Source organism: Protopterus annectens, chromosome 12.part0 (genome assembly GCF_019279795.1).
Source record: "Protopterus annectens isolate FY-2018-M chromosome 12.part0, PAN1.0, whole genome shotgun sequence".
NCBI classification, from domain to species: domain Eukaryota; kingdom Metazoa; phylum Chordata; order Ceratodontiformes; family Protopteridae; genus Protopterus; species Protopterus annectens.
Genome location: NC_056746.1, coordinates 632,585,451 through 632,607,880, shown reverse-complemented (window position 1 = coordinate 632,607,880; position 22,430 = coordinate 632,585,451). Strand labels below are relative to the sequence as shown.

General features: G+C 42.4%; 1 protein-coding gene across 1 annotated transcript; it reads left to right on the top strand.

The window, feature by feature from the left end:
* Window positions 1–21,942: 21,942 nt before the first annotated feature.
* LOC122817349 (histone H4 type VIII-like) lies at window positions 21,943–22,215 on the top strand. The gene has a single exon (XM_044090556.1). The coding sequence runs from the start codon at window positions 21,943–21,945 to the stop codon at window positions 22,213–22,215; it is 273 nt and encodes a 90-aa protein (XP_043946491.1).
* The last annotated feature ends 215 nt before the right edge of the window (window positions 22,216–22,430 follow it).

The following is a 22,430-nucleotide window of genomic DNA, read 5'->3' as shown; positions in this document are numbered from 1 at the left end:
TGGCACGACGGTCCTGCTTTGTATGTGGAATGTCAACTGTAGTCCCTATGTGTATTTCCTGTGTTATGCCTTCCCGCGGCTATGTCATTTACCCGGGTTTGCAGTTGTGGGTGCCATTCTGGCCATACTGGTGTCCATCCATGACAATTGCCTACTGGACAGTAGTATGGGGCTGTACACATTACACACCTACATTTAGCATTCTCCGGAGTATGGTTTGCATTATTAGCGGAGAGTGAGGCAGGTGATACGCACACATCCCTCCCACGGGGCGGGAGAAAGGATTGCCTGCGAAACATCACCGAGCACAGAGTCTACATACCCAGAATCCCTTGACTGCAACAATTGACAGTACCCATTACACATCCGTCATGTGTGCGGAAGTGTGATGTGGATGCAGTTCTATGGACCCGGTACCCTGGGTATTTCTGTGCATCTGTGCTGCATTACATGGACAGCTATCAGCAACATTAAACACGCTTCGCGGTGCACATGTGTACCTGTGACGACAATGAGTTCAGGTACGCGTTGAAATAACACATTATTCGATTCTTTCCACAATTTTGGGTCCTACAATGGACACCACTGTGCATATGTAAAGTGTAGAGCTTGTCGGACTGTGTCCTTGTGAGCAGTGGGTACTCTTTTATGCTACCATTTTGATATGTATCTGGGAAATGTTTGTCCTGAGATATCAGGACATTTGACATGTGTTCGGTTTATTTACAGGACACGGCTGGCCAGAGAGGGCATATCCCTCTCAGGGTGGAACAGGTGTTTACCTTGGAACATATGCATCGAATTTTCAGCGATTACAATGTTTCAGTAACGGTATGTTGCCTAATATACCATCAATGTCATATTTATTACCCCATTTTGCTGCGTAACTCACATTATGTGCTCTCTCGATTGCATATTCTTCACGCCACCGTCAAATGCGGATCACATGATCTGTTGCTTCAATAATCTCCCATATCCTCTACACGACTGCTACGTCCATCTTCTGTCATAACACGTGTGTCTCCTTCCCTGTATCCACTGTAGTGTCTACATTCACTATTTACTCTGCTGTGTGTTCCCTGACCTATGTTCAGATTTAACAGTATGTGGGTAGGTCTTCGACCCGATATCACTACTGTTAACAGAAACACAATGTAGTCTGGTCCCTGATCTACAATAGACACAAAAAGGCAGACACTCCTTACCTGGGCCTCCTGTTTAAGGCTGCACGTTTTCTTCTTGGGATCCAGTTTTCCGCTTTTCGGCCACAGATCAGACAGTAAACAGCCTCTTTACACACAACAATTCAGTCGGAGGTCTTTTCATTCAAGAAGAACCATTTATGCATATTCTCCGGTACATGTCTAACCAGCCATGCACTCTGACCTGTAGCTTACCAAGGGAATTCCGGATTACAAGGATCACGATGTGAAATAAGTTGTTACAACCAGACTGCAGTTATCAGTAGACTTTTCTAAGTGACAGCCGATAACACAGGAGGCTCGGGTTCGGACAGTTTTAGTAGTGTACACAGGCAGGCTAAATAATGTACAGTCCAAGTATGGGAGTTTTGTCTGACTCTATACAGTAAGCAGTTTCTTTATATAGTGTTTACAATCAGCATTTGCCCAACTTACTGACGTGGTCGGTCACAGGGCATTTCCATCACTATGGTCCGCAATAGTCTATACATACGTGGGTGCTGGGCTCGTGCTTTTAAATTGTTTTCTCATGGGAATAACACAGGCTTGCAAGGCACCTTGTACATTACAGTATCCTTTTGTGATTGTAGCTGTTTCAAGGACCCTAGACTGTTACGATACAGTGGACAGTTAATTTCTTGATACGTTGCTTTGTCTGTCTGGTAGGGAGTTGTACTGCTATCTTCCATTGAGCTCACAAGGCCATCCTCCTCTGGGGAAGGGGTGCTGTTATGCATGTACATACATTTATTGTTCTGTAACCCAGCAAATAATTAATGATGACAGACATGAGCCTGCTGTCCTGCTTACTGCCAGGTTCAGAATTCCATCACAGTACAGCTTAGCTTCACCAATTACATGCAGGCTTAGTTCTGCTGCCATATTGTACGGTACAATTCAATACATTATATAGTATTTCGAGTGTAAACTGGAACTTCATATGTGTTTCTATATATTTTACGAACAACATCCATCCAGCCATATGCATGTTGTTCCATCCTTTACCTTGACCGTGTGTATTTGTCCGTCCAGCCACGCTCATCTCCACATGTGATGTCCCAGTTTCCCCTTCTTTGCCTGTAGCACCCTGTTAGGATGTCCTGTGTGTTAGGCACCTGTTCCGCTATATGTGATCGACTTCACTGCAGAGATGATCTTCGATGCGGTGGTCCACCGACCCGACTTGTCCACATGTGTGCACTTATGTGCACCGTGTCGTATGCAAACCTAGATGGTTTGGACGGGTACATACTACATGCCGGATGTACACATTCTGCTGACACATTCACATGCAGCCATTTACATATCTGTACCTGCGGTGGGTTGCTGACATGTGGGGTACATATTTGCCCGCGTGGCATTGCCTAACACAAACATCTTACCACAGTTCAGGTATGCACATTGTGTGTGGTTGTATAGCTGCACACGGATGCTAGCAGGTTTGGGTGCAGGGGTATACATGGGTGTGACTGACATGTACAATGAGGCTATTGTGTAGTACATCCGAATGCATGTGTTCTGCTTCTGGATATTACACTTCATCATACACCATCCAGTGTATGCAACAAAGATGTTGCTGGGTCTGGGATATGTTGCTATGCACATGTTTGCCTGTGTTTGGGGTATCTTGCTTCCTTACTGTTGTTATGTCGGCACAGCTACCCGGCTATGTACTGTCACTACTGCTTGTGACCATTTTGGTTGGCACCTTTTCCAATGCCCATAGTGGGGCATGTTATGTGGACACTTCGATATTTGCAGGACTACACATACCCACGGCTAGTGCAGTACACAGAACTTCACTTGTTTGCCATACTATGAGCCTATTCTGTTAGCGTTTGGGTTCCTTATTTATTTTCTTATGCCATGTCTGTGTTCCATACCGTAATGTATATGTTTTATGCTACTATTTACATGTATATTGCGGAATTTATGGCAGGGGATCGCAGGTCATTTTCCATTTTACGATTGTTGCAGGGACACGTTTGTCCAATCAGGGACTGTCCATGGCACTTTGGGACAGCAGGTAACCCTGGTGACCATGCCCATGTCGCTGCTGGGGTTTCCACCTTTCCATTTTCCGATCTGGGATATTTCCGGGACTCACATCTGCCTTTACAGGCCGACACATACAAACGGTCACTATATAGCATAGAAATTCACTTGTTTGCCTAAATAATTTGCTTATTATTGTGGCAATTTCCTTGCTTATTCTGTTTATTGTGTCATTTCGGTATTTCTGTTACAGAAATAACCAATTCATGCTACCATTACATTACATACGGGATATCATTGTGTCCTACATTCGTAGCACATCAGCCATTTCTAATACGTTGTTTCGGGACACAACTGTCCATGGAGAGACTGCCCCAAACACAGTGGGACAGGCGGTGACCTTAGTCGCTGCTCCTATGTCGGTGCGGCGCGCTGACATGCGGCTGTACACCTTCTCTGAGTGTCAACACTGACAGTGCATTGCGGGACGGCGGCGGTCTTATGCGTATCCTTTGCTCCTTGAACGGGTACACTTATGCCTTGGTGGCTTCTATTTGCTTCTCCGTTGATTTGGAACGGGGACTATGTTGCGTACTGTACGTGCGTTTCATTCTGCACGGGACCTGGCTGCTGCCATTACTATTGTGGGCGGACCGTGGCTGTCAGCACATTAGGTTGCTCACCTCCTGCCGGCTTAGACACGCCTCCGGACGCATCCTACCTGGGCTCGCTCATGTACACTACGCACGTGTCTGTGATTCCGGTGCACTCTCATTAATATGTATATGGCGCTACTGCGCCGGGTATTCCATGCACCGCCGGCGCAGGCCTTACGCCGGCCTTGCGCCGAGCTTCATGAATCCCGGGGATAGTAAATAGATTCTGTCAAAACATTTGAAACCCTAAAAACTAATAAAACAGCAAAGTTATAAAAAACAGCTAAGCTGAATAGCAATAAATATCTTTCAAAAAGCTTAGTGTTTAAGTGGTTTGGCTTTAAGGAAGGGCTTAAGTGACACTGCACCATTAATCCCTGGTAGTTTATCTGCTTGCAGCAGCAAAATCCATTTTTGTTCTGCTGCTTCTGTCTTGTTCTTAATGTCACCACCCCTCATACTTTGTTCTATAATTTCTAGCACTAAAAAGTTAAAAACATGTTTTGAGCCTTCAGCTTGTGCATGTCTTGCTAAGGCACTAGTTTCTTTAGCATTATTTATATCTCTTAAATACTCTAGAATGCGCTCTTTGAAACTTCTGTTGGTTTTACCAACATAAAATACATAACATAATTTGCAGAAGCTAAGTTACACTAAATGTTGTGTTTTACAATCAGCATAGAAGTCAATGTCTATGACAAACTTCTGGCTTGGATGTGTGAATGTAGTGTTAGAGTAAATAAACTTACATACCATGCAGTTCCTGCAGGGAAATGTTCCTGTTCTCTGAGATAGCATATTATTAGTTCTGCTAGCCAATGGTTTATAATATAATTGTCTTTTTAGGGATTTTTTATTTTTAAAAGAAAAACACGGTCTCTTGTCTATAACACCATCCAGTTCTTCAATAGAATTTAAAATATGCCAGTTCCTCTCAAATATTTCACAAAACATCTTGATATTACTAGAATAGGAAATAGGAAACCTAACTTTATGTCTATTTTCATTTTGTATATTACGTATGTCATTCGTACTCTCTGAGAAAAATGTTTTGCCCCTGTGACTATGCCCTTCATACATATCAATAAACAACGTTGGTTTCAACTATATACTCTTCAGCTGTTGTCTGTTCAATTTTTTATTATATTTGTGAGACTCTGAGGTGAAGACCGAGCGTCTACCCAGTTACAGAACAGTTTATTCTCTTTACATTGGTACCTTGCCAAGTTTTATCATATTCCACAGCAAGCACACTGAAGTGTATAATTATTATAATTATTGATGTGAGCACTCTGAGTGACACATAGATTATATTATCAGGCTTAGCAGCCACAATTGTACTATATCACCATTGTATACTGCATGAGTAGCTAACATTAAAACATATTAAGAAAGGATCTTGTGTATTTCTCTACATAACAGTATACTATATATTATGTGTATTCATACCCTGCATGCTGTCACTCAGAACACACATCATTAGCATGAGGAGTCATTCAGGCAGTTAAACCAGAATTGTAATTTTCTGCATTGAGTCAAGTGCAAAATGCTAAGTGAGGTGCACAACTGCCAGGTTTGTTTGCACAATGGATGGCTAAGTGTTTGTGCATGAAAAATAACTGTTTGAGTTTTGCCATAGGAAGCCAGCTGTCATTTCCTACAGGCATTGATGACTGGCACCAATGCCAATCATATTGATTTCTCAAATGCATTGATTTCTAGGCGTTCATGTAGATTATACCTTCAGAAGATCTGAACACTGTAGCTATGGCATTGCATGAATATTTAAATTAAAAAGGAGAAAGTCAAGCACATGTGCTGACCATTGCACTACTGAAATATGCATTTATGTTTCACTATACCCAGGGTATCAAACCATTATTTTTCTTACGGAGTACAGTTATGTCACTGGGAACATTGGAAATGTGAGGAGAGTTAAGAATGTGAGGGTAGAAAGAACTTGCTACAAGGATGAGTTAGTGATAACAGATTTTGCTCATTATGTAATTATGCTACCTTTGTTCAAGGAATGCCTAAAAGGTTGGCATAAATATAAACAATTATTTTTACACTGTATATATGCTTTAGTTTTCAACCACATTGTTAGAAATCTTCATTCCATTTATGATATTCGTGCACAAGAAACTGATATATTTTTGCAAAATGATGACAAATGCATGCAAGGTTCAGCCCTAAGTAACTTTATAAGTTAAAACTTATTTGTAAATCTTTTTTTTATCTGACACACTCTCACAATGTGTGTCATTAGCAGGGAAGCTTAACATCATTGAATAACCAGTGCTGCTAATGAGGCACAATTGCAAGGCATTAGTTAGCCAAAACTCTTTTAATATCCACCCTTGTACTGCTCAGGTATGTGCATATTATTGTGTACCCCCAACACCATGTTTATCTCCCCAGCACTTTGAACAAATTGAGTGACTGAGAAATGATAATGAGTTGAGAGCTAATTAATATATTTCACCTGTCAGAGGGGTCTGTCAACACCTTACAATCAGGACATTAAGCTATAGAACTATTTTTGTGCTAGGGAAGACTGCCTTGTTTCCCAAGTGCTGCTGAACAAAATGCTGACAATAGATTATACTGGAGCCACTTAGGATAAGTGTCTGAAATATTTAATTGTATGCATTCTTCCATACAACTAATGATTCTTAAGTATGTTGATAATTATTTGCAAAGAATGTTGTGTACCTGCAGTGTTTCAGTAAATTCTGCTTAAGTCATCTGAAATGTAGTTTATGGGGCTGGGCAACAGGAAACATTTAAATTCTGTGCCGAGTTCATAGTATTATTGCAGCATGCATTAACATTTAGACTGTCACTGAGCTGAATAAGTCATGTAGGTTTTGTTACATTATTTCTCTGCTTATGATGCTTTATCTGCTTAGTAAGTGTATACTTTTGCATCTGGTGTTGTTGTCTTCTGCAATTTATTCATTCTTTTTGTGGGTGCTAAATGCACACAGGATATTACAGTGTATGCATTATTGTTTAGAGTATTATTTCTATGATGCTACTCACTGAGACTGCATACTAATTAGAGGCTATACAACTCCGCTTTATGTCTTATATATTTTTTTCTGATACCCATTTTTCTTCCATCACAGCAGGGATACAATATAATACATATTCATTAACCATGTAGGCCCTGTGAACCCACAATCCCTTTTCAGTGGTAACACAGGAGCAATGTCTGGTTAAGTGGCTTGCTCAAGGTCACACAGTAGGCAAATAAGAGATGAGGGAATTACACCCTGTGCTACTCCTGTGGAACAAAATCCAAAATTAATACAGGGTCATCCTCATGACATGACATGATAGATGCTGAGAATGAATTCACAATATAGGCCCTCTGTCTTCATGGTGGATGGAGCCTTAGCACATATGCCTCCATCAAAACCTTCCATGACTGCATCTGGCACAGGTGGTTGACAATATCAGTGCTGTTGGTGGACAGGGCTGGGTATACCATATGGTTCTATATAGTGCCATTGACACAATTAAAAATGCTGCTGGCAGAGCAAAGGCTGTGGTACAGGACAGAAGGGCTACTGGTGGTGGCCCATCTACTGAACCACCATACACTGAGATGGAATAGTTCCTGCCAAATATTTGGAATATAGGCAGCTTATAGAGGTTCTCAGTGTGATGCTGAGGTGAAGCTGACCCAAAGAATTTCCATTATTGATGAACCAGGTATGTCATTCAAACATTTACTATATCTACCTTTACATCTAATAGACACTTGTATGCTTATATGACTTTTATCAACTGTTGTGTGTAGGTATATCTGGCACTGAGGTACAACGACAACCTGCACATGGCATGGGCATATCTTTTGTATTAGCTATGTGTATTTGTCTCTGAAAGATTATAGCATTTGCATGTATGGCTGACTTATTTTGGCTTTGAAATACTAGTTATGTTTATTTTTCTTGTATTTGTGTTTTTTTATATATTCGGACATGAAGCATTGTCTGGCACCAGCACTGGGGACCTCTCTCTGTCTAATGTTGAAAGAATATTATATTGTGATTCTGCTGCACTTTTAAACTGAACTTTAACTAATTGTTGCATTATTTCTGCTTTTTACTGTTTGTGACTGCATCATTTTATGCACTTCATTTCAACTGTACTGTTAGCCTAGATAGCATAGTCTTGATTTAGATCTGCTGAATCTAGCCTGTTATTGATACACTTGAGCACTAAACCAAGCCATCTTACATAAAAAAGGGCTCCCCTGCACCCTTGTGGCAGATGAGTGTAGATCCAGCCTTGTATGACCTGTGGATTGCTGGGGGAAGGTTCACTGTATGCTTTCCTATTGGTACAGTAGCTTAAAGGTGTTTATTTTCTCCTTTATTTAAGCCTTGCATTTGAGATTTGCTGTGCGCTATGCAGCAGGGATTAGCAGTGCCCTGTGTAGACCCAAATGCCTTGAAACACAATTTTTCCCTAGACATCTGTCAGTGGAACCCTCCCAGCTTCCCTGCTGCACTACGGGCAACTCAGCTGTGTACTGAACAGTGTTGACACACTTATCAACCCTAGCCTTCAGTAGAACAATGCCTTTTGTTACTACTAGCTCAACAATCTAGTCTAACTAGCCCACTCCCTTCCCTAAGAGTATATATGGTAAAAAACTGCTATAATGGAGAGGCAGTTTCTCATCATAGGTAGTAATTGCCTCATGTATACTGACAGCCACTTACTCCTAAAACAAAAAATACTATATGTGAGAGATGTAATTATACTTTGAAATTGGAGTCAATTCTTTCACATAACAAACCAGGCATCAAACAGGTTGTCAGTATACACATTTCACCTCTCACACAAAATAAGGTCACAACTCATAAAGCCACATATGCAGAGGTACTCGATAGAAGCCTATCAAAAGAGCAGAGACCTCCCAAATGTAAACCACTTGCACACACTGCTATGCAAATAGTAACCACTACACATAATAACACATACACCAGTGTCTCAGCAAATAAGCCCCTAAGGCAAAACATTGCAAAACCTAATGTCTTAGTCATAAGCAACTCCATAGAGAGAGAAACAGATGTCCTCCAAACCAGGCTAGACAAAGAGAAGTTCATGGTCAGCTGCCTGTCAGGTGCCAGGATCCATCAAATCACACATGCACTCAAGTCACTGAACAACAAGTACTATTATGACTCTGTCATAGTCCATGTTGGGGTGAATGACTTGAGATGTACCTCTCTGGATTATGAAGCGAGACATGACTGAACTCTCAGAGTATGTGTCCCAGGCAGATATGACCCTAGCCCTAAGCAGCATTCTACCTTCACCCAGGATGATGCCACAATATAAACAAAAAATTATTGACTTCAGAAATTGGCTTAGCATTTGGTGTCTGTCCAGGGGGATCCGTATCTGTCAGCTTGGGAAGGCAAGGTCAACAGGTCATACTGCTTTGCCAGAGATAGTCTACACTTGTGTCCTCCAGGCTGTCAGATACTGACAAAGGCACTTGCCTCCTCTATAGTGCCTCTTTTAGGCAATGTCAAAACAACAAAATTTCCTACTTAATAAAATCCACTCGAGACTAAATAAAGATTTTGCCACTTAATGCTTAGAGTCTGAATGGGAAGCTGCACTCCCTGGAAGCACTCATCACCTTTGAGATGCTGACATCTGTGAGGTCACTGAAACATGGTTCAAGGCCAGTGAGATTATCTGGCCGTGCAAGACTACAATGCCTTCCACATATTTAGACCTCAAAATGAGTATGAAAGAACCAATGGTGGAGTTGTATCCATCTTCACTAAGACCAAGTACACCTCAAACAATATGAGTTTCTCAAACTACTCCATGTACAATTAACTATAGGCAAAGTACCCTACCACATTATTGCTAGCTATAGGTCTCCCACCACGAACCAAGAAAAGTACACCACCTGCCTGGGCTTACTGAAGTCACTCACTATTGATAGAGAAAAATGCATCTGTCATGATTATTCTACACAAAATGCATATTAACTTACAATTTCTTCACAAATACATTTAATGAATTATTTAATATTTGTTCATGTTAAAAATATGTAATATAGATGCATAGTTATGCAAACCACAATTACTTATTGTAGTTCTGAGTGTTTCACAATTGCATTCTAATATTAAGCTGCAAGTGTATTAACAGATGACTGAATGCTGAAGGGGTTAAGGGATGTTACAAAGACTGGTTTCTCAAAGCAAGAAATAACACACTGTATGTAAGCTCTGACCTTCCCAGGCTGGGATGGGTAGTTACAAGGAATGTTGGGGAGTTAGAATGTACTGGTACTAAAATGTACAAGGTCAGGATACAAGACTAATTAACAAGCCAGGTGGTCTGTGTTTTTCTAAAACATTATTGATACTAAAAAACATGATTGTTCATGTGCAGCATTAAGTGAGAAGCACGAGGGTCGGCAGAAATTCTATCTGACCACATCAATATTCTGCATGCAAGGGTAACCACAGTGGTGCAGCGGTTAGCATTGCCCCATCACAGCAAGAGGTTCTCTGGTTCGATCCTCAGCTAGGGTGCCTTCTGTGCAGAGTCTGCATGTCCTCTCTGTGGTCGCGTGGGTTTCCTCCGGGTGCTCTGGTTTCCTCCCACATCCCAAAGACATGCTTTAGGTGGATTGGACACTCTAAATTGGCCCTAGGCATGAGTGCGTGTATGTGTGTGCCTTCTGTGGAAGGTTGGGTGCCAGGCTGGTAACTCAACACCGTAAAACTCCACTGCCAATCACAAGCAGATAGGTGATCTGCTGTGGCAACCCCTAACCAGGAAAAGCCGAAAGAAGAAGAAGTGTTCTGCATGCATGATACTGATAAGAAATTAAAGAGTGTCCCCAGGATTCAGCAAGCTCTGCATGGTGTGCAGGAATAGTGCAAGAGCTGCTGCACGCAACTGGCCGACGAGCGATCCAGGAATGAGCTCTAGGGACATGCATGAGCCCTCCTCCACTATTCCTGCATGGACACTGCTACTATATGCTAATTACCCCATTTGCAAGTGAAAACCATGCAAATGAGGTGAATTAGTGATCCAGGAAGCAGGCAGGCGTCTGTGCAGGAATAGTGTAACCTGCAGAAATGTACATTTCTGCAGATTAAAAAGTGGAGGCATGACAGCTCCAAAGAAAGCATGTATTCAATGGAGTAGGCATGCCAATGGCCAAATATATGGCCATTGGCATGATAAATAGCTGCAAAATTATAAAAAATAACTTTTATTTTTTTTGGCCGATTTTGGCTGTTTAAGTGTAGGGCAGCGGTGTGCAAATGGGATTGGGCCAAAAATAAGAAAAAAAGTATAAGCTTTTAAACCCAAATCAGCATTTTGCCATGATAGTCAATGACATGCATAAGACAACAATACCAGGGAATAGTGGTTGCTAAGGGGGAAGGCTGAGTGTGAGTGTGGTAACTATGAATTAGCATTCTGTTTTATGCAAATTAGGGGACTGATACTGAATCACAGATTTCCTCTCAGTGTTAGTTTGAACCCAACCATGTAGGTGCAGCAATACAACAGTGCATGTCTAAGAGCTGAATGACTTCATAAGGGGGTGTGTCATGCTTGCTGTAAGCTCATTGGAGCTCTCTGGCTTGTGTTTGCCCGTAGCTAAGCACAACTAAGGAAGGGGGTGTGTCAGATGTTCCTGATCACTGTGTACATAGCCTAAACAGGTGTGCGCACCACACACCGGGTTTTAAACAAAAAAAAAAAACAGGAAATAGCAGCTCTGTTCATATCTGAGCATTGGGTATGCGTGGCACACCTCGGGCTTAAATGGGAAGCCAATGGTAAGGGAAAACAGCAGTAGGAAGGCAATCTAGGAGAACTAGCATAGTTGGCAGGTGAAATGTATCAGAATCAGCCAAGTACACATGGAACAGCCTAGCACACTACTATAAACTATGCAAACACCTTCCAGTCTGTTTTTTCCCTCAAACTCTACACCACCAGTGTACACAAATGGGAACATTTTACCTGACAAAACTAACAAAATGTTAGGGGCTGATGTTGGTCTCATAAATCAATTTGTGCAAGAGGTTAAGGGAGGTGAGGATGTGAATGCTGATGACCAACCTACAGTGAAGAGAAGGAGAAGAGTGTACAGACCCAGAGTAACCTACCAGGGGCTACATGAGATGGAAACAGTGGAGCGCTATAGAGTGGACAGGAACATTCTACAGCAAATTGTTGAGCTGTGCCAGCCACACCTCACACACAGAACCAACAGAGGGGAACCCATCCCAGTGGATACCAAGGTATGTATGGGCTTAAGCATACTAGCCACAGGTACCTTCCAAAGGCCAACTGGGGATATTGTGGGGATCTCACAGACATCAGCATCCAGGGTACTCCACCAGTTCATGGATGCCATGTCAGCACATGCTGGTGAGCAAATATATTTCCTCAACACCCATGAGGCGTTGACCAGCAATATGCGTCTCTTCCCCCAAATAACAGAATACCCTGAGGTAGTGGGTGCTATAGAACGCACGCACATACACAGCAAAGCACCACCCAAGAGTGAGGTAGGGTCTACATAAACGACTCCCACATCTGGCATATGACACAGCTGTACCAGTCATTTGCCAGTGGGGACATCCCATATGGCCACCTAGTGGGGGATGCTGGTTATGCACTGGAGCCGTGGCTGATGACACCCCTCAGAAATGTACACAAACCCGAACAAGACCTCCATAATGAGGCACGCGCACAAACCAGAATCATAATAGAGCCTGTGTTTGGGATGCTCAAGTCATGGTTCCGCTGCCTAGACATATTCGGTGGAGCCTTGCAGTACTCTCCAACTACATGTGCACAGATGTTCATAGTATGTGCCATGCTACACAATATGATCCTACATAAACAGCTGCAGCAGGAACAGTATGGGCAAGGCCACACAGCCTCCCACCATTGCCAAGGCCATCACAGGCACAGAGTGACTCAGAGGAGGAACTACCTGAGCCTGTCCATGTAGGCAGAAGGAGGTGTGCTCAGTATGCCCAGGCCTTGGCAAAGAGACAACGCATAGCACATACACTGACACGGTAGTGACCCAGGGAATGACACCTCTCTCTGACTCACACATAGAGTAAAAGGGATGCCAAACATGACACTACCTGTGCTTTACCATGTTTAGGGATTGTACTATGTGCATCCAACATAGTCAGCCCTCCAGCACCATCCTCAATACTGGCACAGCCACAAGGTAAGTCAGTCTTCTATCAATTGCTGAATGCAGTAGCATGATCTGATAGTTGTATCTATGGTATGGATGCGGGCATGCAAGGGAATTGGGTGGCTGAATGGGATGGCAGCAGATAATGGACACCTGTTTGGGCAAGGGAATCGGGTGGCTGAATGGGATGGCAGCAGATAATGGACATTTGTTTGGGCAGCATGAAATCCATAACAAATACTACTGTCAACATACTAGGCAGTACTAGACAAGGTGACATATCCCACTGCAGTACATGTGGTGGCCCAAATGTGTGTCTATAGGACACACACATGCTTGTCAGTGCGGCTCACATACCCACCACCAGCCTGCACCAGCAGGACATGTGTAGATGACCATAAAGAAATAGTCTAAGGTCTCCAATTGATGGCAATGGTTAGCCCCCCTCCAGACCTACACAGACAAACTACAACAGGTCTGCCAGTTGTATGTCAGTTCTGAGGGGTAAGAACTCTGAAACTGAAATGTAGGTCAATAAAACCTAAGATCTGTACACTGCTGATATGTCTCCAGTCTGCATGATAGGTCAGAATACAAAATTAAATGGAAGCCAACAGAGTACCTGAAATACCAGTACAGTCATAGCAGATGTTTAAAGTCATCAGGTGTGCCCCCCCCCACAATCCCATGTAGAAATGCAGTAACGTAAGTATGAGGTGTAATAACAGTGAAGCACAGATTACCCGAGCTCGGACAATCTACAGGATAGATTGTTGCATATGTACAATATGCAGGGGTCCATGTGCTAGGTTGTCATGTGTTCAATATTGTGTAGAAGTGGTCAGCTTGTAGGCATGGAGGGTTGTGTCTTGGTGGCCTGTGAGCAGTACTGAGGATGACAGGGCCATGTTCTGACAACTGCCGTGCCAACCACAATGCTTCTCAGCAATATCCATGTCAGCAGTCATCCATAGTCACTGTCCAGATGTCAGTATTTGTCTCTGTCTGAAAGATGGACATGCCATGAATGTGGGCACATACATATACATAGTACACAGGTGGAAGTACCCTAGACAGACTGCATACAATGTAACTGCCAACTGCATACAACTTTGGAATTGTACATACAGGTTAGCAGTACATTAGTTGTCTGTGTAGTATGGAATACTACTGTAGTCTGGCCAATCACTGGCAGACCACAAAAGGCACAGTTATAAAATAATGAGAGACTGCCTATGTCCCTGCACAAGGCAGCATAAGGGGAATGTCCCAGGTATATCTGTGAGTCAGCTGCAAGTAGCTTCCATATCACACATGCACTCAGCTCACCCCATCATCAGCCATAGGTTTATCACAGGTCATATGCTTGCTATTGGGAATGAGCACAGTATGAGCCCACTTCTGTATGGGAATACCAACAAAATGCAGCATGCAGAAGAAGTGTCTTATGCAGGTGTGTCCCTAGCTGTAAGCAGCACCCTCCATGCATCCGGACCAATGGGTCAATATGTACAGGAACTATTGCCATGTCACCCCAGGGGAATCCACTGGCTCGCAGCCAGAATGCACTGGCCTGCTACAGATGTCCTGCATTGCTACCAAATAGCCTAGAGTCCTCTGTCAAAGTACTGTGCCTCACCCGTAGTGCCAATGTATGGTATCTCTTGGGGTCCCAAATAACAAACTAACAGAGTCAACAGAACACAAATGTAAGGCCATATTGACAAATCCCAGTAGCATGCACCCATGACCTACTGCATGAACTGGGGGTCAATCCATAAATACTGCTGGGATGAAGGGCCAACTGTAGGGATACTTCCCAGATATTGCTTGCATAATGTTAGGATGAGGATAGAATAACAGATTGGGGGGGGTGAAACTCTGATGTGTGTGCATACTACCCCTGCATGCAAACCCAGTAATGGGTGGCTACAAACCTGCTTGTAAACCACAATGTGAAGGGGAACTGACCAGATCTATGAGCCCTGCCTCTGGGTAAACTGGGTGAATCTGTACAGCTGAGAGGTATGGCCACAACAGGATATGGCCATTCTCCACAGCCACCATACTACCAAGGTGCTGGCCATTTACACAGACCCATCAGCAAGTGTCTGTAGCTACCTTCAGAATGGCAGGAGTGTGCAAGAATGTGAAGGTTGTGGACCACAGTACTGGATTCAGCTTCATTCATCTTGTATTTCCCAGTAAATAACTGTGAGCAAATAATTATACTGTCAGTAGTCGATGACATAACACATCACAGTGTAAAACAGTACATATGTCTGAATATCTCTGCTAACACCAGCCATGTAACTTAAGCAGCACAGACAGCAATAGTTACAGTATCCCCCTATCTGTTGCCCATTGTGACTCCATATTGTCAACATATCTACAGATATCCTGCAGAAACAGGTTGCTATCTGTAATTTGATAACAACAAACCCTGGACTGGAGTACAGCCCTACCTGGAATGGATTCACACACTCAATACAGAAGGTCATACTGGGCATGCTCCTACACTTAGAGAAATAAAGCCCATGTCTGACAACACAGTGGACTATACATATCTGTCATTTGCAGATGTCTGTGCACACATACCAAATTGTACACCATTTATGCTTCACACACACATTGAGTAGGAATACTCATACATATCCAAGGCCAACACACTATAATATGTCAAAAATACACACACACAGATGTGGGGAAGACAGAGACAGACAGTGACAGATAAAATTCCATTATAAGGTCTCTTCCACCCACTACACATCCAATTGGCTGATATTGCATGATGTGCAGATGTCAATCATTGTACATCATGCGATATCATGCATGATGTACAGTGATTGACATCTGCACATCATGCGATATCAGCATGATGTGCATGATGTGCAGACGTCAAACACTGTAGACATTCCTTTTGGTAGCCCTCAGCCCTATAGTATCTGTGGTGCTTGTGATAACTGTGTAACACAATAGTAAAAACCAGTATTCATGTAGCATTTGTACACTCAGTCCTGTCAAATGTAAAGTTGTGTGTGATTGAGTGTGTGTGTGTGTGTGTGTGTGTGTGTGTGTGTGTGTGTGTGTGTGTGTGTGTGTGTGTGTGTGTGTTTCCAGAGGAATGGTTTATGGCCCATTCTCACACTGCACTTCCCATGGCCCATGTTACTACTCCTGCTGTTGTCAGTCACCTTGAAATAACCCTTTGGCCAAGTCGTAGTCCTATAAGCTCTGTGGTGCTTGTGATAACTGTGTAATACCATAGTGTAGCAAACTAGTTAGGTAGGAGTTCTAATCCTGGACTTGGCAACTGTGAAAATGTGTGTGTTCGTGTGTGAGTCTATGTTGACACCTGCTCTTGTGGTCATTCACACTTACTGCACCTCCCTCACACCTTCTTTAGCACTGCAGCTGATGTCACTCACCTTCAAAAATACCTTTGGATGGATCTCCAACATATAACTGCTGTGGCGCTTGTGATAACTGCGTAATACCATAGTGTAGCAAACTAGTTAGGTTGGAATTCTTATCCTGGTCCAGGCAGCTGTGAAAATTTGTGTGTTTGTGTGCGAGTCTATGTTGACACCTGCTTTTGTAGTCATTCACACTTACTGCACTTTCCTCACCCCTATTTTAGCATTGCAGCTGATGTCACTCACCTTCAAAGATACCTTTGGACAGCTTTCCCACATATAACTGCTGTGGTGCTTGTGATAACTGCATAACACTATCATACCAATACATAGCTAGGTAGGGGTTTGAAACTCAGTACTGGCAAGTGTGGGTCATCAGTATCCTGTGTGGGTGTTGGTTTTATTGTGTAAATAACAGGATCCATTGCAGCGTGGGTTTTGCTACATTTTCATATTGAGGACCCATATGTCGCAATGTCACATTACAAGGCCAATAGTTGTCAAACACCATAGAGGTTGTAGACAATACACAGCCATACATTTATATATAGGCAACCATTATAATACCCAGAGACCTCTCTCTACCCACAGATCATACACAAACACGCTTGGCTCTTTCTCTCTTCCTTTCTTTCTTTCCCTCTTCTCTATCTCACCCCCTCTCTGGTAGATGTGGAAAAATGAATCTGTTTTGCATGGGCAGCAGCTTGACTTTGGTAGGTAATGCACATGATCAGCTGATGGCCTGTGCACGAATTGGAATCCTCCACTTGCTTATTGCATGTGGAATGCCTGTGGTATCATTCCTATAGCCAGTTGCATGGAAACACACCCCTATAAGTAAGCAGTGCAAGTGGGTGTTGGCCCTTCTCCCTCACCGTGAGGAAGACTTCATGTGGGTATATGACAAACAGCATCACAGAGGGTAGTTGAAAATACCTCTTACAACAAACACTGTGGAGACAGGCCAAAAAACTGGAGGGGGATGGTCCAGACATGGGGACAGAATGTAAGTATTACTGTTCTACATTTGAAGTAATGTTGTTTTAACAGAGTTTGTGTGGATATAGCTGTTCTACATGATTTAAACTTTGGCATGACATTGTTATGTGATTGAGAAAACTCTCACCTGTAGGGCTATCTGCAGACTGGCCAGTGTTTGAAGCCTGAGATTTGGTGTGATACTCACACATTTTCTGTCTTCATGAATGCAGTAGCATACTCTGATGACTGTACTCAGGAAATGGTAACATCCATGTGTGTTACTGACTTCATATCCCTCAGAAGAGATATGTCACAACAAACCCTATTACACCAGCAATGTTCTCAGTTTATAACTGCAATATGTCAATATTGACCCTATGTTTGTGCCTCTGTCCCACAAGTCTGTCACCCTTTGTTCATATGTCATGCAGTAAGAGGTGGATATGTACAGTATACCATTATTTACTGACATAATTCCTGATATCAAGCCAGTGATATATCAGACTGCCAGGCATGTAATGTATAGGAGGCCTAATAGTTGAGGACAAAACCTGGATATTCTGTGGTAGTCTGTACAGTAGTGAGGTCTGTGTACTTACGGTGATTGTTGTCAGAGTGTCTGTATTATGTAGCAGTGTATTGTGATCATGTTATTTGACCTGTGTACAGACAGGGGTAGATGTCAGTGTTCTGTTCTATCTGACAGTGCATGCTGCTCCAGTTTCTGATACCATATCAGTCTATATGTTTGTAGGGCCACTATGAATTGGGCCAGTATATGTAGGGTTAGTGTGTGAGTGGCAAACATGATGATGACTTTTGTTCACACAGGCCATAGACTATACTATTACTTAGGCTTACCATTATGTGACTGTGACTGTGTTGAGATCGGTTGTGGATATGCACTTTCACACTGGTGTCTGTTACTCCATGCTGTTATATGCCTGTAGTGCCTGCTATATTTGCAATTACATGTGTATCCCACCATAGGTAAATTGGGTTAGTGTTGTGGCAGTCTGCCTTTCGTGTAGACAGTGCTTGGTGACATGCCAAGCAGCGCAGTGTATTTACCCTAGTGTGATGTTATGTCCAGATATTGGTCAGATGTACTGCTGCCTGGCCACCATACATGTGTATTTCTGATAAAGCAGTGGACTGGTGTGAAGATGTATGTCACTAACTAGTGTGAAGTATGTGGTTTGGGATCTCTGCTTCTCCAGTTAATATGTGTTAGGACAGACAGGAGGGTGTAAATGCATCAACTGTGTGAGCTTATCTAGTCTAGTATTTCTGATATATCCCCATTTTCATGGCTTTAAACATCCCCTTTGCCAGACTTATTCCACATTTTTGCACTAAGGCGTTCTGTGTATACCTCCTGACTGACCAGGTTGTTTCAGAATGTCCACGTTTATTGCTCATATTGCTTCTGTATTCCACAGGATCATTACTGTGATTTGTGTGGTACTTCACTTTGATGATTTTATGATGTCTGTCAGTAACTGATGGTGTACATGTCAGTTTCAGAAGAGCCTTCCTTCACAACATGAATGTTGACACAACACTTGTCACTGTAGCAACATTCTACATTTATAACTGCAATACATACATTACTTTCCCTTGCACTAATAGGTTGAGAGTTATGGTGCTGAGGTATGACTCCACTACATGTCATGGGCATATGCTATATACACACACACACACACACACACACATATATATATATATATATATATATATATATATATATATATATATATATATATATATACAGAGAGAGAGAGAGAGAATATATATAATATATATATATATATATATATATATATATATATATATATATACAGATATAAAGATATATATATATATATATATATATATATATATATATATATATACAGATATAAAGATATATATATATAGATATATATGTGTGTATGGATATGTGTGTGTGTGTGTATATATATATATATATATATATATATATATATATATATATATATATAAACTAAGAACTGAACTTCGTGACAATAAAAGCATTCAAAAAAATAGTAAATCACACCAACAACTCTTGTAGAACTTTAGCGCTTTCGTCTAATTTATTATCAAGACTTCTTCAGAAAGACATGTTTCATGGAAGCCGTTCTTCGTTCAATTTTTTTGAGTGCGGTTAATTTTAGTTATATATATATATATATATATATATATATATATATATATATATATATATATATATATATACACACACATATGTCTAAACATATATCTATATCCTTTTATGTATAAACATGAGTGTTGTATTTACCTTCTCAGATATATCCCACCATATGAATCTGATATGTGTATATTTACATATAAGAACATGACTGATTCAGCACCATTTTCACTTACAAGTACTAAACAATTGTAGTAGTCAAAGCAGTTGTTCACTACTATTCAGTATGTGTACTGAATGATATATTTGAAAAATAACAGATATCTTCATGGTTTAGTGGTTAACTGCTGTGGCTATAGTGTACAGGGTCCTGGGTTCAAGCCCTTCAAGGGCTGTTTATTTTGTTGCTAGGCAGAACAAGGACTGTTGAATACAGAGTGATTAAGGCAGTTTTGAGCAGCTTTAAGCGGGTTTGTGCGACAGTAAGCACTGCTAACACACCATTAAATGAATAGGCACTTACACCGTGTAGGCTTCGCTTACCAGTTTGCAATTCTGCTTAGCATTTACATTTAAGTAATGCTTACACCTACTAAGCATAGCTCAGCCCTGGTAACCAATGATCACATTCATGTCTGATAAAATAGCAGGGTAATGACATCTTTAATTAGTGTATTTAATTCCATGTATATAACATGCTTCTATGTGCTGTCATTATAGAAGCAAGGGGTGTGAGTATACTGTATAGAACACATGAGTATACATGGTTAGTGCCACAATCTGCTTCAGTTTGCAGAAGATATATGTCCCAGGAGATCATTTGTCCGAGAACTAACTGGCAAAAGGTAACATTTCAAAGCAATCATCTCATGGAAATTCATTCTATCAAAACTAGTAGTGGATGGAAAATGTGTAAATGCCCTCTTCCCCACTGTACAGCTGTACAGCGATAGTGGAGTTGGTATATATAGTTTGGTGTGGTTGTTGTGGGTACAGCCACCCACATTGGGGTTATTGTGCGTATCCCCCTGCTTAGTGTGCTGTTATACTGTATAGTATATGTTAACATGTTAAGTAGTTGTTAATCACGCTATGCATTCACCATGCACTCATCTGTATACACCCCTCAGACCTATCAGCCATGTGGCACATACAGTAACTGTTATGCAGACCTGTTACTTGTGTTCACCTGTACCCGGGATATGACACAGTCAATGTTTCACCACAGTGCCACACCTCTCGTAGGATAGGACAGCAGACCAACATCCTGCTCACACAAAGACACCTAGAACACAAACAGAATGCATAATGGCGACCACAATCAGTCAGTGTTAATAACAGCTGTAATGCATCATGGCTGTACAGCTACACACCCTGATGTGTAAGCATTCATCATTCCAGCTGACAACACATTAAACAGCATTACAATGCTAAACATTAGTACATTCACCCTGTGCATCAGAACCATATTAACATGTCCCTGCATCGATGGTATGGATGACAGGGATGTGACACAGGTATCATCATATGCACAGGGTGTGTTGTGAGTTTGTCAGATGCCTAGGCTGAGCTGTTTGGTTGACATCATGTGTGTGGGTTAGGGAGTTCTTTATTAAATGGGCTGTGCAGACTTGGTGTGTGTAGGTATGGATGTGTCCTAGCTGTGTTGATGATGTGTGTGTGTGTGTGTGTGTGTGCGTGTATGCACACATTTCTGCCATGTGGCTGCCCTATACAGGAGTATGTTGGACAGCTGCAGATCATACATGGCAGGGTGTACGGTTCACCATGTCCGGCCAGGGACACGGGATCTGTGTCTGCCAGGGATTGCACAGACACTACCAGGCAGAAGCCCAGATATGGTACTCTCCCCTGATGATGACAATTGTCCACTGGATCCTCATCCCTGTTGGGACCGGCCAGGACCACATGCACATGGCCTACTGTGTTGTGGTGTGGACAGCACCCCCCCTGCAGTGCTGATGCTGGTACTGCCTCTACAGGAACAGCCATGAGTTGTTGCACGTCCACGTAGACCTCCACCTGTTGGTGTTACTGACTGATGTCCATGTGGCCGACAGCCTACTCGCAACACATGCTCTAACACAAACACCACACGGTCGAGGATTCCCACCATCTCCCCCAACTGTCTAGCCATGACCTCTGCAAAATAATGGTGGACACCTGCAAGATCACGGATGTAGTCACGTACAGCAGGAAGAGTAGCCCTCTGCAGCCTCAGACCATCTCTAGTGTAATGTTCCATACATTAACACAACTGTGTTAGTATTCAGTTTGGAGAATCATGTCTGGTCATGGTAAAGGAGGAAAGGGCCTCGGTAAAGGTGGTGCTAAAAGACATCGTAAGGTTTTGCGAGATAACATTCAAAGTATTACAAAGCCCTCTATTCGCCGCTTGGCTCGTCAAGGTGGTGTCAAGCATATTTCAGGGCTTATTTATGAGGAGACCCATGGTGTTTTGAAGGTGTTGTTGGAGAATGTGATCCGCGATGCTGTTACCTACACTGAACACACTAAGAGGAAAACTGTTACAGTATGGATGTGGTGTATGCTCTAAAATGCCAGGGCAGGACTCTCTACAGTTTTGGAGGCTATAATGTTCCATACATGCCTGTGCCTCCATGATGGCCCTAAACATGCATTTGTTGACACCTGCTATGGCACCTCTGCCAGGGGCATGATGGCCAGCAGCCCTCCTACGAGCACCCCTGTACATCTGCCTGGGAGGGACCTCACCGGTCATCTGGCTATGGCTACTGTGTACAGACATAC